Below are 16,927 nucleotides of genomic sequence, written 5' to 3'. Positions count from 1 at the left end.
TGTATATAGGCAAGGGGCGTGCAACGTTAACACCTCAAGTCTGCATATTCTCTTTGTTGGGGAGGCAATTACATCCAAGTGTCCACATTTAAGTTGTGTACGTCTATTCCAAAAAAGATAAAAAAATTGTACCATTAAAATGTAAAATAGTTTTACATCTGACGTTTAATAATAAAATAAGGCAAATTCTATGGTACACCAAAAAATTTGAGTGTATTGGTACACCAAATAATTAAATTAATATTTAAATGAATTGTTTTTTTAAGAAAAATAAATATTTTCTATCATTGACAATTATAAAAATTAAATCTTATTTCTCAAAAGCGTCGACGAAATAATTTTTTTTTTTTTAATTTTTATTACTCATAACGAAGAATATTGAGTATTTTTTATGAGAAAATGTTAAAAATTTAATATGATTTTTTATAAACAATGAAATTATATTCTTTATTATGAAATGACGTTTTCTAACATATAAACCTTGCTAAATAACTCTTTACTTCCTAAAATGATTGTTAATTTATCAATTTATTAAGCAAGAGTATCAACTTACCGTTATTTCTAAAACACGGGTATAAAACAGGCTTACGTGGCAATAAGATAATTCTCATTAGATGTATATATAAAAAAAAAAATTGTGGTGGCCGAGGTTTGAACCCCTGACCTTGCATATATTATGCATTGTCCATACCAACTGAGCTATGCTCACGAGGACATATAAAATTATTTTTACACCAAAAGTGTATGACCATTAAACGCTAAAAATTAAAATAATGTTAATGTCATTACGAAGTATCAATTATGTAAAGAAAAAAAATGCGTTTGGACAAAATAAATTTTACTAATTGTTAATTAGCGTAAAATATTATTTCATATTAATGAAAATAACCATTTAAAAATTGTTTTTGGGGGACAAAGAATTAAAAATACATAGAAGAGTTATTAGAGTTCAACAAAGACGCACTATCCATACAACTAACTAACACCTAATTTTTATTTTTATTTTAACAGCAAATTTTATTAAAAACCAGATCCCTGCTCAAGACGAATAGAGACCAGTGATTCAGAAAATAGAAACAAAAAGTGTCGTATATAGGCGGAACATTCGAAATTAAACACCATAAAAAACACTTCAACCCACAACATCTAGCCAAACCCTACCTTCAACATCCTGAGATACAACACCCACCAAAATAAACCTCACCCCTTAAAACAGACTCCTTCACGAAACGACCACTGAAAAATGGTATCCATAACCACCAAAATAACTAACATCTAATTAAGGTTATATTTGATAAAAACAACCGGCTGATAACAAATGTACTTTTATACTGCACGAATAGTTGATGAAAAAAAAAAGTTAAATATTAATCAAACATATTGTAACTAATATTTAATTTTTTCAATTAAGATAACAAGTAAAATTGAGAGGCATAACTAATATTTAATTTTTTCAATTAAGATAACAAGTAAAATTGAGAGGCAAAATGATAAATTACAAACTTGTTATAAGCTACTTGAATTAGCTTATCAAAATATCCGTCATAAGCTAATAAAAGTAAGAAGAGTACTGTAGTCGATTATGATTTCAAATTATTTGAAAAGATATTTGATGGAAGAAAAAAATTGATATTTGAGAGGAAAGTGATGTTAATGTTATAACGAACATATAAATGCATGTGCATGTGGCACACGGGCTTGGAAGCTACGTACGTTATGGTTGGGTGATGGAATGGAACTTTCAGCTACAGATGACGATACTTAGCAGAGTCCGTAATAAACGAAATAACGAATTCATCAAAATAGTGGGAAATCAGTTTTGGAAATGATCAAACAGGAGGCAATTGTTTATACGTCAACCCCCAACTATTCTTTCCATTCTTTTCAAACAACCACCAACTTGTTCTAGTTTTCAAAGATTGTAAAACACATGCATCCCCACAAATCTCGTTACGAATTTGGGAACTGTATTACGAACAAAATATGAAAGGTCTACACCTTTTTGCTTGGATTTATAACATGCATATTTTTTTCGAGTAAACAATCAAATTGGTCCCTATTTTTGTAAGTCATTCTCATATTAGTTTCTGACTCTATTAATATTTTAAAATAGTCATTTTCTTTGTCAAAAGTTTTTTTAATTATGTCCTTCGTCGTGTGATAAAAACATAGATACGAAGATCTCATTGAAAAACTTTTGATAATATTTCAAAATAGTCTTTGTCGAAAGTTTCTCAATTAAAAACATAGAGACAACGATCTAATGGAGAAACATTTGATAAAGACAGAGACTATTTTAAAATATTAGTAAAGTTATAGACTAATTTGAGAGTGACTTATAAAAACATGAACCAAATTGGTGGTTTGATCTTTTTTTTTTTTCTTCTTCCTAACCATCGGTTTTTAGAGAAGTGAATCTTGGTAATTTGAAGTTAGATTATAAAGTAAGTGTATACTCTAATGATCAATAATTGTTCAATCATAAGTAGAACTCGAATTCTCTCAAACCAATTACACACTATTTGTATTTTTGTCCGTTGTTAAATTATTTTGAAATTAATTAACTAACTACCAAAATGTTATGTCTTTTTCATTCTTCTTTTTTGTAGAAGTCTTTCTCATTCATTTTTTTATTTGTTTTCAATTGGGGAGTATCTCAACTAACTTGTACCACGTTTTTTTTTTATGAAAATAAAAAATATTTATTCATTCAAATTGACAGAGCATGTCCATACAATATAAATTCAAAGTCGCTAAAAACAAAAAAAGATAAATTTGCGAACAAACTCACAACATTTATCTTAATAGCATAAAATGATAGAGTACATATGTCTACAAAATATGACTATCTTCAAGCCACTAAAATGCTCATGTTTCTGGATCTGCAGCATGGACGACACAATAGTCGTTGATCGAATCTGCACTTGATCAAATCTAATCTTTCAACCTAAATCAAATAAACATCGTACTAAGATGAGAGATCAAAAACACACCGCACAAAAATCGAAAATCAAAATAAACAAAGTCGTTATAGATGACGAAATCATAAAAACAAACGAGAGAAAACTGAAATATGTGTGTGTCCTCCAAATCCTCGATTCTCTTTCATCCAATGGCTTTAAGGTTTTTTTTTCACTTCTCGTGAATCACCTTTAGGCGTTTCCTTTCTCTAAACACATTCTTACAAAAAAATATGTGCACGCATGTCGTCAGCAAAACCAAATCACACTGAATTTCAATTCTTTGAGCGTTTTATTTGAACTTTCCATCAAAAATTAATTTTTCAGATTCTTCTTTCATAAGTGTAGTATAACTAAATCGAATGACTCGTTTCCAATTATGACTTCCATTGCCTACCACAATTACATCCCAAGCACCTCACCTCTTCGATTTACACTTACGAGATAATAAATAAATATAATAAATAAAACCTAAGAATTCTAGGTTTATATCCACATCATCCACTTTTGAATCATACACTCTCATTGTAACCAAAAAGAATCATACACTCTCATACATTGATCAATCATCTATTTTTTTATGTTTAACACACACACGTTTAGGTAGACAATGGCTGATATTTTTATTGCGCTAATGCATATAAATTAGGAAAATTAGTTATTATAAAATTTTAATTAAAATTATTTATATTTTAATTGAAATATAGGTATAGATATTTTGCGCTTCTGTAACTAAATTTATATTTTTCAATGACACCAACAATATAAGAAATATAATATAATTTCTTATCTTTTTTAATGATACCAACAATATATCATTCATACAGAGGTAAATTTACTAGGGATATAATTGGAGGTGAAAAAATTACCATAAAACAATTTATTCCATTTCTGCATCAATTGTATAACTTTCTTTTTGAAGGAAATTGTATAAATTATTCTCTAACTAAAAAAAATTATCATATTTATTTTCCTAAAAATAAAAAAACCAATTATACTAATTTAAAATTTATATTTAATTACTTATTTATACTGCTAACTTGCACCCACCTAAAAACACTAAGGTGCAAGTTAGCAAGCTACACCCACTTGTATTTTACTTGTCTATTCAAATTAATTTTAAATTAAAGGGCAGTTTAGTGATTACAAATACATGGACATAACTTTTTTCCCTGGTTTTTCGGCGGCATTTCCGTTATAGATGTTGATTTGTTTCGATTAATGAACATGTTTTTAAGCATTCTAACCGGCACAAGGTGTACTAGAGTAGAATATCACAGTCTCACAAACAACAATAACAAGCAAATTAACTTATGCCCAAACAATCAATGATCGCCTTGATTTCAGAAACCCTGCTAAGTTACGAAGAAAGTGATCCGAAATTCTAGATGGTTCTACCGCTGAAATTCCAAGCCAATTGCGAACTAAATGTCAAAGAGAACCAAAATAAGCACAAGATAAGAACAAATAATCATTTGATTCAGGATTCCCACACCCACTTGCGCAGAGTGTAGACTCAAAAGGAATAATACATCATTTTAAAAGATTATCCTTAGTTGGAAACCTATTACTAAAAGTTGTCAAGCAAACATAGATAACTTTAAACACTTTGAGGTGTCGAGGATAGGGATTATCAGAATGCTTACATGGAGGATCGACACCCACGTGTCATGTTGTTTGCTCCCACTAAGGGTCGAGTTGTCACATATCTAACAAGATCACACCTAGATCGCAGCATGGCTACTAACGTTGTCTTCTACCGGTAACATGCACATCGCGAGACACATTCGTTCGAACGAATCATTGTCTATTCATAATGATTTAAACACGGACCTCACATGGTCTGTGATATGCCTGGGTGTGTTTTGTGCCGATTTGGATATGTGCACGCCATTTTCAAACATTTGTATTAGTCTGCTTTTCCTATGACAACTCGACAAGAGGTGTCTCAACATTACTTACAATATCTTGATCATGTGTTGTTCGACTAAGACGTGTGCCAGGTTGCCATGACTGGTATAGAGGCAACAACTATATACATGAGATGATATTTTACCATTTCACATCCATACATCATACATGCACCACATAATGTACATGCTTCGAGGTTGCCATAAAAGAAGGCCCTTGAGAAGGTTGTTGCTAAGCAACATAGAGGCACCATCAGCTAGAGATAGGTGCAAAACTAGGGAGCATCAAAGATCAAGTATGAGGGATCACAAGTGGTAGTCAGGAGGAGCGCAACAGTTAAGCTTCGTTGAATTTGGAGAAGATCATGCACGAGGTTCATGGAGAGATGATTTATCGTCTTAAGGGAGGGGTGGTGGGGTGGCCATGCTACCAAGTATTTTTGAAATCATATAATTTGAAAACCACCAAAAAATTGTTGAGTTGCAAAATACTCAAGTGTATTATTGTTCAAGGGTTTGGCTATATATAGCCTTATACACAACTTGCAAACTAAGTAACTTGCATATTAAGTAACCTTGTATGCATACCCTTCAATACACTCCCCTAATCTGAAATCTACTAGAAAAATTACAGATTAAGGCAAACAAAGACACAACAGAAAAATACAACTCAGAAACACATATTAACAGTCTAGACTATCAAAATCACATATTCCAAACTTGGCTCTCAATCTGCAGAAGCTTTCTAACTTCAGAGGCTTGGTGAATATGTCAGCAATTTGATCTTCAGTCTTGCAGTGAACTAATTCAACCACTTCATCCTTTGTGAGATCCCTCAAGAAGTGAAATCTGACATCAATGTGCTTGCACCTTCCATGCATGACAGGATTTTTGGAGAGCTTGATGGATGAACTGTTATCACAAAAGAGTTTTGTGCTCTCTTCCTGTGTCTGATTGAGATGATGAAGAATCCTTCTCAACCATATAGCTTGACAGGCACATGATGAGGCTGCAACAAACTCAGCTTCTGTAGTAGATAGGGTAACAATAGGTTGCTTCTTGGATGACCATGACAAAGCTCCAGTTCCCAGCTTAAACACATAGCCTGAGGTACTCTTTCTATCATCTAAGTCCCCAGCATAATCTGAATCAGTCCATCCCTCAAGTCTGTAACTCATTTTCTTCTTTTCATACAATATTCCAAGACTGACAGTACCTTTAAGATACCTAAGAATACGTTTCACAACAGCTTGATGAATCTCAGTTGGTTTTTCCATGAATCTAGCTATTAAACACACTGAGTAAGCTAGATCAGGTCTTGTTGCAAGAAGATACATTAAGCTCCCTATCATTTGCTTAAAGCTGGTTACATCAACACACCTTCCATACCAAACTTCCATACCAAACTTAGACAAAATTTCTCTTGCATATTTCTGTTGATGTATGAATATACCCTTTGCATTCTGAGTTACTTCTACTCCAAGGAAATATTTCATCTTTCCCAGATCTGTCATTGCAAAATTCTTCTTCATAGAGCCTTTAACTTCCTCAAACAGTTCTTCACAATTTCCAGTGAAGATCAAATCATCTACATATAAGCTGACAATCAGTGTTTTACCTTTAACATGCTTTACAAACAGGGTATGCTCATGAGGACACTTATCAAACTTTTCCTGACAGAAATAGGCTTCAATCTTACTATACCAAGCTCTTGGAGCTTGTTTCAAACCATACAATGCCTTCTTCAACTTGTACACTTTGTCATTTCCCTTTCTTTGGTACCCTTCAGGCTGCTCTACATACACATTCTCAGTCAGCTCACCATGAAGAAAAGCACTCTTCATATCTAGTTGATATACACTCCAGTCATTGCAAGCAGCAACACACAATATGCTTCTTATTGTGTCCCACCTTGCAACTGGTGCGAAAACCTCATTATAGTCTATTCCATACTGTTGAGAGTAACCTTTAGCTACCAATCTAGCTTTATACTTTTCTACCTTCCCTTCCTCATTCAACTTGGTTTTATAAACCCATTTAACACCAATTTTCTTGGCACCAGAAGGTAAGCTAGTGAGATCCCATGTTTCATTTTTCTCAATGGATTCAATCTCCTAATCCATTGCATTTCTCCACTCTTCATGCTTCACAGCCTCTTCATAAGTAATAGGGTCATTATTGGTGCTAAACACAGCTAGATTATGCTGTTCTATCTCATCTTCTAGCTCTTGACCAGTGACATAATCATGCAGATACCTTGGCTTGTTTCTTGCTCTTCTGTCATCTGGTTGATTACTGGTTTCAGCTTCAGAATCTTCCCCAACTGTGCTATTATTGTCTGATGATTCACTGCTGACTTGTTCATCATCTTCATTTACATTTTCTTCATCACCAGTGGGTTCATTGTTGCCATCATTACCATTTTCATAGCTGTCTTCCATTTCTATCATTCTAGTTGTGACTTTCTCATCCCAATCCCAACCCTTTGATTCTTCAAATATCACATCTTTACTGATAATGATTCTCTTTGAAACTGGATCATAGAGTTTATAGGCTTTGGATTCTTCACTGACACCAAGCAAAACACATTTTGTGCTTCTGCTATCTAGCTTCTTCCTATTCACATCTGGAATGTGGACAAATGCAAGGCAACCAAACACTCTAAAGTGTTTTACTGTGGGTTTGACATCACTCCATGCCTCTTCTGGGGTAATGTTTTTGACTGATAGGGTTAGACTTCTATTCATCACATATGCTGCCCATTTGACTGCTTCAGGCCAGAACATCTTAGGCACACCTCTTCCATTAAGCAAACATCTCACTATGTTCATCTGAGTCCTGTTTTTCCTTTCTGAGACACCATTTTGCTGAGGTGTGTAAGCAGTTGTTAGCTGTCTTTTGATGCCTTGATTGCTGCAGAAGTTGTTAAACTCATTAGAAGTAAACTCTCCTCCCCTATCAGTTCTTAAGCATTGAATTCTACATCCAGATTCACCCTCAACATATGCTTTAAATTTCTTAAACACTTCAAAAACACTTGCTTTATCATGCAGAAAATAAACCCATGTTTTTCTACTGAAATCATCTGTAAAAGTAACAAAGTACCTATTTCCACCATTTGATTGTGGATTAATAGGTCCACACACATCACTGTGAATCAACTCCAGCTTCTTTGAGGCTCTCCACTTTGCTTTCTTAGGAATTGACTCTCTATGTTGCTTCCCCATCATGCAATCAGAGCACACATCAGTTTCTTCCTTCAGTACAGGCAAATCTCTCACAATTTCCTTCTTCACTAATGTATTCAAACCTTTAAAGCTCAAGTGTCCATATCTATCATGCCACAACTTTGTCTCAGTTATGCTTGATGTCTTCAAGCACATAGGGATAATAACAGGTGCATATATGATGTACATTCTATTGGATGACATATGTGTAGACATTATCAATCCCTTTTCTTCATGAAACACTTTACAAGAGTCCTTTTGAAACACAATAGTGAGATTCTTTTGTTGAAGCTGACCTATACTCAGAAGATTGTTGCTCAAACCAGGCAAATAATGCACATCTGTTATCACTTGAACTATTCCTCCAATGAACAATTTTAGATTACCCTTTCCCATAACATGCATCTTTGAATCATTTCCTAACTTCACTGAGGATCTAAAGCTATCATCAAAGTCAAACAACCAGTCTTTAGACCCTACCATATGATTACTACACCCTGAGTCCAAGAACCATACCTCATCTTTGGCCTGAACTGGATTCTGATGCTGTGCCATAAGGAGCATTTCTTCACTATCATCAAATGCTGCATAATTTGCATCATTTTCACCCCAACTTGGACATTCACTCTGATAATGACCCAGTTTGTGACACTTGAAATATTCAACATATTCCTTTCCTTGTCTTCCTCTTCCACGACCTCTGGATCCAGTTCTTGCACCCCTTCCACGCCCATTACCTCTTCCAGAGACTTTTAGTGCTTGTTATTCTTCTTTAACAAGCTGAGATTGCATTCTTTGTTCATGAACAAGAAGACTGCTCTGTAACTCATCAATAGAGATTGTTGTAACATCGTTTGATTCCTCAATTGAACACACAACATAATTGAATCTTGAAGTCATAGATCTTAACACTTTCTCTACAATCACAATTTGCTCTAATCTTTCACCATGAGCAGTCATACGATTAGCAATTGCAAGAGTTCTTGAGATGTATTCATTCACAGTTTCACCTTCTTTCATAGCAAAAACTTCAAATTCTCTACGTAAAGTTTGCAATTGAGCACGTTTTACCTTTGTTGAGCCTTGATACTTCCTTCGCATGGAATCCCATATATCTTTGGCAGTGTCACGAACAAGAATAGTCTCCATGATTGATCTGTCTATGGATTGAAAGAGGTAGTTCTTCGCCTTCAGATCACGAAGTTTGCTTTCATCTGCAAGCTTTCTCTGTTCTGGTGTTGCATTTGGAGGTGCAACCGTGACTCCATTTTCAATCAGGTTCCAATATTCTTTGGAACGAAGGAGATTTTCCATTAACATGGACCAGTGATCATAAAATCCGTCAAACTTTGGTATTGCAGGTTGGAGAAACGATGAAGATTCCGTCATGGTTCCAAGGTAGAAGATGAAGAAGGGTGGAAACCGCAGTAACTGTTTGAGAACCACCGTAACAAACTTTGTTTCTCTCTTTCTCTCTCTCTCCTAACCGTCGTAACAAACTCTGTTTCTCTCTCTCTCTTCAAACAAAACTGCGTTTTTCTTTTGAAGTGAGAAAGAAATCAGGGCCCTTCTAAGCTCCTGATACCACTTGTTGAGTTGCAAAATACTCAAGTGTATTATTGTTCAAGGGTTTGGCTATATATAGCCTTATACACAACTTGCAAACTAAGTAACTTGCATACTAAGTAACCTTGTATGCATACCCTTCAAAAATGTGTTTGGATGATATAAGCGAAATAAAGTACTTTCGAAATATGGAGGTGCACGAAAAGATAGGTGGTTGGAACAATCCCAAATGGTTAGGATAACAAATTTTCTCTCAAAACTCCAAGATGTATTTTCTTCATTGTCGCCCCCTAGAAAATTCTACATAAATAGAGTGAATGCAATACCTCATAAGTTACAGTAATAATATTATCATTTATATTGTTTATTCATCTTGATTCCTATTTTTCATTCATCTTCAAAAAATTGGACATCAACCCATTTTTTTTTTTTCAAAATTTACAAATTAGTCTCTATTTTCTCAAATTCTGTAGACTAGTCCCGATATAATTTAAAATTTTACAATTTGGTCCCTCAACTATTCCTAATCTAATTTTGAAACATTATGTTTTTATTTCAGTCTAGTTCTCTTTTGATGTTTACTTTTTTTTTTTTTACCCAAATAGAGTTCTCTTTTGATATTTACTTATATTTTTTACCCAACTAGTTTTGTTTTTTTAAACGAACCAATTGTAAATAATATCAAATTTTAATATTTATATGTTACTAAATTTAATTCAGAATTTTAGTTACAGTATACAAACGCAAAATTTAAAGTATGAAATTACTCTATCCAAAGGAAGAAAAATGAAAATTGAAGAATTTTAATCATTCTATCTAATATATATAGGCCAAAAATTTAACATAATTGTTTGAATTACCTAAACTTTGAAATTCTCTAGAATGTTCAATTCAATTGTCCAAGCACAATAATGAAATTTGAAAAAATAGTTTGCTAGCACAAAATATTATACATTTTTTTAGATAGATAAAAACACAAAACTACTAAAAACTCAAAACAAGTGGATGAGCTGAAGTTTGAACCCAGCTACAACATCTGACCTAACAATTTCAATCTTTTTGCTAGTTGAAATATAGAATTTCGGCATCGTAGCTCAATTAGTAAAAATATCTAAATGGTAAGCACGAAGAATAAATTGTGGTGCATAAAAAGGGAGCTAATAGTAATTCTTTTTCTAAATCAAAGACAAAAGCATAAGCCCAAACTAAAAAGCCCACAAAAAACAAAGAAACATAAACAAAACATTAAAATTTCGGAGCAGCCACTGCCTCGTCTTCACAAACACAACTTAGCCCTAACCTTAAACCAGGGCCTGCGTGTGTTTTTGTAGGGTCTTCATTTTCACTCACAATTCCCAATTTATTATTGTGGAATCTGTGAAACGCATATTCTTCGTATTTCATTGAAACGGTGCAGAAAAATTCAAGAATATTATTATTAGGGTTTTGATGGGTACAGAGAGGAAGAGGAAGGTGAGTTTATTCGACGTCGTCGACGACGCTGCCGCGAAGATGGTCAAAACTAACGGCGGTTTAATCGGTAACAATCTCATTAACCGTTGGAATGGAAAACCTTACTCGCAAAGGTATCATGAGATTTTGGAGAAGAGGAAAACTCTTCCTGTTTGGCATCAGAAAGAGGATTTCTTGAAGGTTTTGAAGGATAATCAGACTTTGATTCTTGTTGGTGAAACTGGTAGTGGAAAAACTACACAGGTTTGTTTCAAAGATTTTACTTCGTTTTGTTGTTATTTGGTTATGTTTAGATCATTTTGGAAATAACTGATTAATGAATAAACCATAGATTTAATCCCTTTAAGTAATGGCTGCAGTTTTAACAAGGCGCTGATTAGGGTTTATATGTTTTTGAATTATGGCCCATTTGGATTGGCTTATTTTCTAGCTTATGAAAAATAGCTTATGCAAATAAATATTGGTTTTATTTTAATTCATAAGTTCTCACAAACCAAAATTGTGGCTTCATAAGCTGATTTTTCATAAACTACATCCACAAGCTTTTGAATGATACATAAAAGCTTATTTATTTGCATAAGCTACAAAAATAAGTCAATCCAAACAGGCCCTTAATGCTGATACGTTAAGTAGTACCTAAGTATATGAAATCCATTAATTTAGTTCCTAAACTATACAAAATCATATATAAACACAAACTAAAAATTATATGAACACTAATTGGCGCCGTGTTTAAAATGCAGTCATTACTATGTAGTCGTTTCATGATAGGTGGTGATATTTTTAGCTCAATTTAGCACTAAAAATTGAAGTTGATGAAGTAAAAAGCTAATTGTAGGATTGGGGCTTGGAGTGAATACTAGATATGTTATGGGATAAGATGCTTGGAGTGAATACTAGATATCTTATGGGATAAGAATTGTTATATAAGTGTGCAGGTTTCTAATATTGATGATATATTCCGCTGAAATTGGCACTAAAAATTAGAGTGGAATTGTATATATATTAAAAAAAAAAAATAGAGGAGAATTTGGTAGCTAATTGTTGTCCTTTTATGGGGTTAGATCGGTTATTTAAGTTTGTAATTTGCTAATTTAATTTCTTTGGTGTGTAATTTTGGGTGACAGATCCCTCAGTTCGTTTTAGAAGCTGTTGACTTAGAGACTCCAGATAAGCGCAAGAAGATGATGATTGCATGCACCCAGCCTCGTAGAGTGGCTGCCATGTCTGTTTCACGCCGTGTGGCTGAAGAAATGGATGTGAGTATTGGGGAAGAGGTTGGTTATAGCATCAGATTTGAAGATTGCAGTAGTGCAAGGACAGTTTTGAAGTATGTTTTATTTTTCCTTGAAATTACGTTGTGTAATTGATTTGAAGCTCATTGTTATACTATTTTTACATTAAATTGTTTTCCCCATCTCTTTTATTCTGAAATGTAATGTTTTTTGCTCCCCCACCGCAGATATCTAACAGATGGTATGCTTTTGAGAGAAGCAATGACGGATCCACTCTTGGAGCGATACAAAGTAATAATTCTTGATGAAGCTCACGAAAGGACTTTGGCTACTGATGTGCTATTCGGTCTTCTTAAGGAAGTTCTTAAAAACAGACCTGACTTGAAGTTGGTGGTTATGAGTGCAACACTTGAAGCTGAAAAGTTTCAGGGCTATTTTTTTGGTGCCCCTCTTATGAAAGTTCCTGGAAGGCTGCATCCAGTGGAAATTTTTTATACTCAGGAACCGGAAAGAGATTACTTGGAGGCTGCTATTAGGACAGTGGTGCAGATTCACATGTGTGAACCTGCTGGAGACATACTTGTTTTTCTTACTGGAGAGGAAGAGATAGAAGATGCATGCCGCAAAATATCAAAAGAAGTTGCAAATATGGGGGACCAGGTGGGCCCTGTGAAAGCTGTGCCATTGTATTCTACTCTTCCCCCAGCTATGCAGCAGAAGATTTTTGAGCCAGCTCCACCTCCAGTTAAGGAGGGAGGCCCCCCTGGAAGGAAAATTGTGGTGTCAACAAACATAGCAGAAACTTCCTTGACAATTGATGGCATAGTCTATGTTATTGACCCCGGATTTGCTAAGCAGAAGGTCTATAACCCTCGAGTTCGGGTTGAGTCTTTGTTGGTGTCTCCAATATCAAAAGCTAGTGCACACCAGAGGTCTGGACGTGCTGGAAGAACTCAACCGGGGAAATGCTTTAGACTTTATACCGAAAGAAGTTTCAATAATGATCTTCAGCCGCAGACTTATCCTGAAATTTTGAGATCTAATCTCGCCAACACAGTTCTTACATTGAAGAAACTGGGCATAGATGATTTAGTTCATTTTGACTTCATGGACCCTCCTGCCCCTGAAACCTTAATGCGTGCTTTGGAAGTGTTGAATTACTTGGGTGCACTGGATGATGAAGGTAACTTAACAAAGCTTGGTGAGATTATGAGTGAGTTTCCGTTGGACCCTCAGATGTCAAAGATGCTTGTTGTTAGTCCGGAGTTCAACTGTTCGAATGAGATTCTTTCTATTTCTGCAATGTTATCAGGTATGATTCTTTTCTATTATTATTGCTTTGTGTCTGTCCAGAGTCCCACCATAATGCTAAGGGAACTTAGTTGAGTTAGGCTTCTTTTGAAATGGAAGCCCAGCATTTGTTCATGTGTGCGGGCAATGCCGTGCACATGATCAAGATGTTTAACTGCTTACATGTGTGCTCAGTTGCACATGAATGCGGTTGGTGGAGTGTGTCCAGTTAGGTAGTCATCAGCAGCTGTCTTCTTTGGGTTCCATGCCCCCGGTTGGCATGTACCATAGGATTCTAAGTAAGTGCTGATGCAGATAGTTGCAGTTTCTCAGTATTCTCTCATGAAGAAAATGGTGTGCTCTCGACTCTATGCATCTGCTGACCTTCTTCCGTGGACCTCGTCTGTGATAATCAATTTCTTTCTTTAGTACCCAATTGCTTTATCCGGCCTAGGGAGGCACAAAAAGCTGCGGATGAAGCCAAAGCTAGGTTTGGACACATCGATGGAGATCATCTCACACTCTTGAATGTATACCATGCCTACAAGCAAAACAGTAAGTGCATACTCCTACTTTTTTTCATTTTATTCTCAATCTTGCTGTTTATTTTTTTTCTGATTGGAAGTTTATTAAATGTATGCAAATGGCTTTTCAGACGAGGATGCTTCTTGGTGCTACGACAACTTCGTTAATAATAGGGCGCTTAAATCAGCTGATAATGTTCGACAACAGCTGGTGCGTATCATGGCTAGGTTTAACCTGAAGTTATGCAGCACTGACTTCAATAGTCGCGACTACTACGTCAACATAAGAAAGGCAATGCTAGCAGGATATTTCATGCAGGTGGCTCATCTTGAGCGCACAGGACACTACTTGACAGTTAAAGACAACCAGGTTTGCTAAATTGATTTATATTCCTCTGTTTTTCATTTTGTATTGCCAAAATAGCTATTTGTCTAAGCCGAAGATTTGCATTCATATTTAACGATTCTGCTCTGGTATAGGTGGTACACTTGCATCCATCAAATTGCCTGGACCACAAGCCCGAGTGGGTTATCTATAATGAATATGTTCTTACGAGTCGGAATTTCATACGTACTGTGACGGATATTCGTGGTGAATGGTAAGATTTTATTGTTGTAAATTGTAATATCCCGACCCTATGGTTGTCCTAGAAAAAGACTTAGTTTTGAAACCTTGAGCTGGCAAAATGCAAATTATTTTTATATGATATTTACTGGGATACTTGTGTTCAGTAAATATGCTGAAGCTAATCTGAAATTTGGACCTAGTTTAGATAAAAAAAATTACAAGCCTTGATGGGGAAAGAAAGATTGATTTCATTTTAAGTGTTCGAGCTTCTAGCAGAACTTTAAATCAGTTTGTATACCTCAAGTCTTTTCCAAAGTCCCTCATCTAACTTCTACTCAAGTACCTAAATATTTTTAATTAGTTGGAAAATGAATACGTAAGCTATTGAACTGGACCATTGTTTATAATCCGAAATTACTGAAACATCTGGTGGTAATTCTTATCATGAATTAACTTGAGTATATTAAGTGCAGAAGTAGACACAATTTGTTATTTTGAATTCTACTCATTACTATGGATCTAATGTTGCAAGACAAGAGAGCCAGTAATAATACTACGGATCTTGTGGTTCTTGTTTTCATTGATGTTATTGAGATGTACTTAACTCTGATCATTTATTATCTGACAGGTTGGTTGATATAGCACCACATTACTATGATTTGTCTAATTTTCCACAATGTGAAGCGAAGCGTGTTCTTGAAAAGCTTTACAAGAAACGAGAGAAGGAAAAGGATGAAGCCCGGAATCGTAAATGAAGCCTTACCTGACCTTTTTTGCCTTCAGATTGGGATTTTGATGCTTCATATTCTGCACCCTGACATCAAAATGTCGTCATGTTCCGGATTGGGATTTTGATGTTTCATCTTCTGCAAGTTGACATCAAAATATCATCATGGGAATGTTCGCTAGTACTACCTCGTTATTACCTTTAAAGGACATGCTGGTTGTCAGTAATTTTAATGAAAGAATTGGCAGAGTTCCTTGTACTATTAGAGTAGTGACATGTTTTATATTCCTCGACCTTGTTCTGTTGTACCTTACAGATTTATTTATTGGCTTCAAATTTGTTTTTTGGGATGCTAGTGTCGTCAAAGGCTAAATGCCTCATCATTTTGCATTATTCGACTGGTATATTTAGTAACATTGATAATTAAGCATCTGGAATTATAAATTTCTGCTTTATAGTAATGTCAAGCTCCGTTTTCTGCATTTGCTTCTTCCAGATTCGCCAAAACATTTCTTTTCAACACTATTGGGCATATAAGTTCAGTTTAACTGTGTTCATTCTTTCTTTGATGGAACCATCTTTTAAAGTGATCAAGCCTATGTTTGGCAAAAAGTTGGTAACTGCAGCCGCACTCACTGTACTCGATGCAGGTTGATGTTGTTGTTTCTTTGATCACCAAACACGCAAAACCTATGATATTTTTACCGAACTCAAATTGTCAAACTTAAAGGATCAAAAGATGTATTTGGCATAATTCTTTTTATTCTACAATGAAATGGTTCATTCTTCAGTGGTTGATTGGATGCATCACTAAACCTTCAAGTTTTATGTAACAGAATTTATACTTTGAATAGCCATTCCCCTGTTATTGTTTGTTTAATTCACAAGCGATTTTTAACACTTGCTTGATGTTTTTACATATCTTAATGAATTCTATGTGGCAATGTCAGAATGAAGGGTAGTGCTTTGTATAAAGTTGACCATCCAGAATACTATGATAATCCACTATTTAGTTGACGAAACTTGTTAAGGAATCAAATATAGTGCCCAATTCTTAAAAAATCTAAACCATTCTTTTCAACACAAAACTTTCCTTTTTAGATTCTTTCACAAGTGTCCACTTGTTAGCATGATCCTACATCGTGCAGTCTATTGCAAAAAAACCGATGCATTTGATTTGGATATTTTCTCCTATAAGTTATAATGGTTTTGAAGAAGAATGCACAATACAACCGCTGCAAATCATGGAATTTCACAATATGCAAGTAAGCAATTCTGATACCATATGAATATCCAAAATTCCAAGTTTGGACACAAACAGCTGAGAAGGGTCTGGGAAGAGCTTTTGTGAGAATGTCATCTACTTAAAATTGAAAGGCATTAGGAAACAAGTGTCACCTACTAATTTAATCTTCACCCTACCATGTAGCAGGAAATTTTGATGTGT

General features: G+C 34.7%; 1 protein-coding gene across 1 annotated transcript; it reads left to right on the top strand.

Moving 5' to 3' along the window:
* Window positions 1-10,930: 10,930 nt before the first annotated feature.
* Window positions 10,931-15,962, top strand: LOC146957497 (putative pre-mRNA-splicing factor ATP-dependent RNA helicase DEAH2). The gene is made up of 7 exons (XM_085736833.1): window positions 10,931-11,379; window positions 12,264-12,466; window positions 12,599-13,683; window positions 14,091-14,216; window positions 14,317-14,555; window positions 14,666-14,784; window positions 15,382-15,962. Exons 1-7 carry the CDS (start codon window positions 11,113-11,115, stop codon window positions 15,506-15,508), a joined length of 2,166 nt encoding a protein of 721 aa, XP_085592959.1. The 5' UTR covers window positions 10,931-11,112; the 3' UTR covers window positions 15,509-15,962.
* The last annotated feature ends 965 nt before the right edge of the window (window positions 15,963-16,927 follow it).

Source organism: Medicago sativa, chromosome 1 (genome assembly GCF_051527215.1).
Source record: "Medicago sativa cultivar Bolivia chromosome 1, Bolivia_mono, whole genome shotgun sequence".
NCBI classification, from domain to species: domain Eukaryota; kingdom Viridiplantae; phylum Streptophyta; class Magnoliopsida; order Fabales; family Fabaceae; genus Medicago; species Medicago sativa.
This window is presented reverse-complemented; position numbering and strand designations above follow the sequence as displayed.

What these genes read in the sequence shown, in the direction of transcription:
- LOC146957497 (XM_085736833.1), top strand. Translation starts at nt 11,113, where the DNA reads ATGGGTACAGAGAGGAAGAGGAAGGTGAGTTTATTCGACGTCGTCGAC. An exon ending in TGACAGTTAAAGACAACCAG is followed by an intron (nt 14,556 to 14,665) that starts GTTTGCTAAATT and finishes GCTCTGGTATAG; the next exon opens with GTGGTACACTTGCATCCATC. An exon ending in ACGGATATTCGTGGTGAATG is followed by an intron (nt 14,785 to 15,381) that starts GTAAGATTTTAT and finishes ATTATCTGACAG; the next exon opens with GTTGGTTGATATAGCACCAC.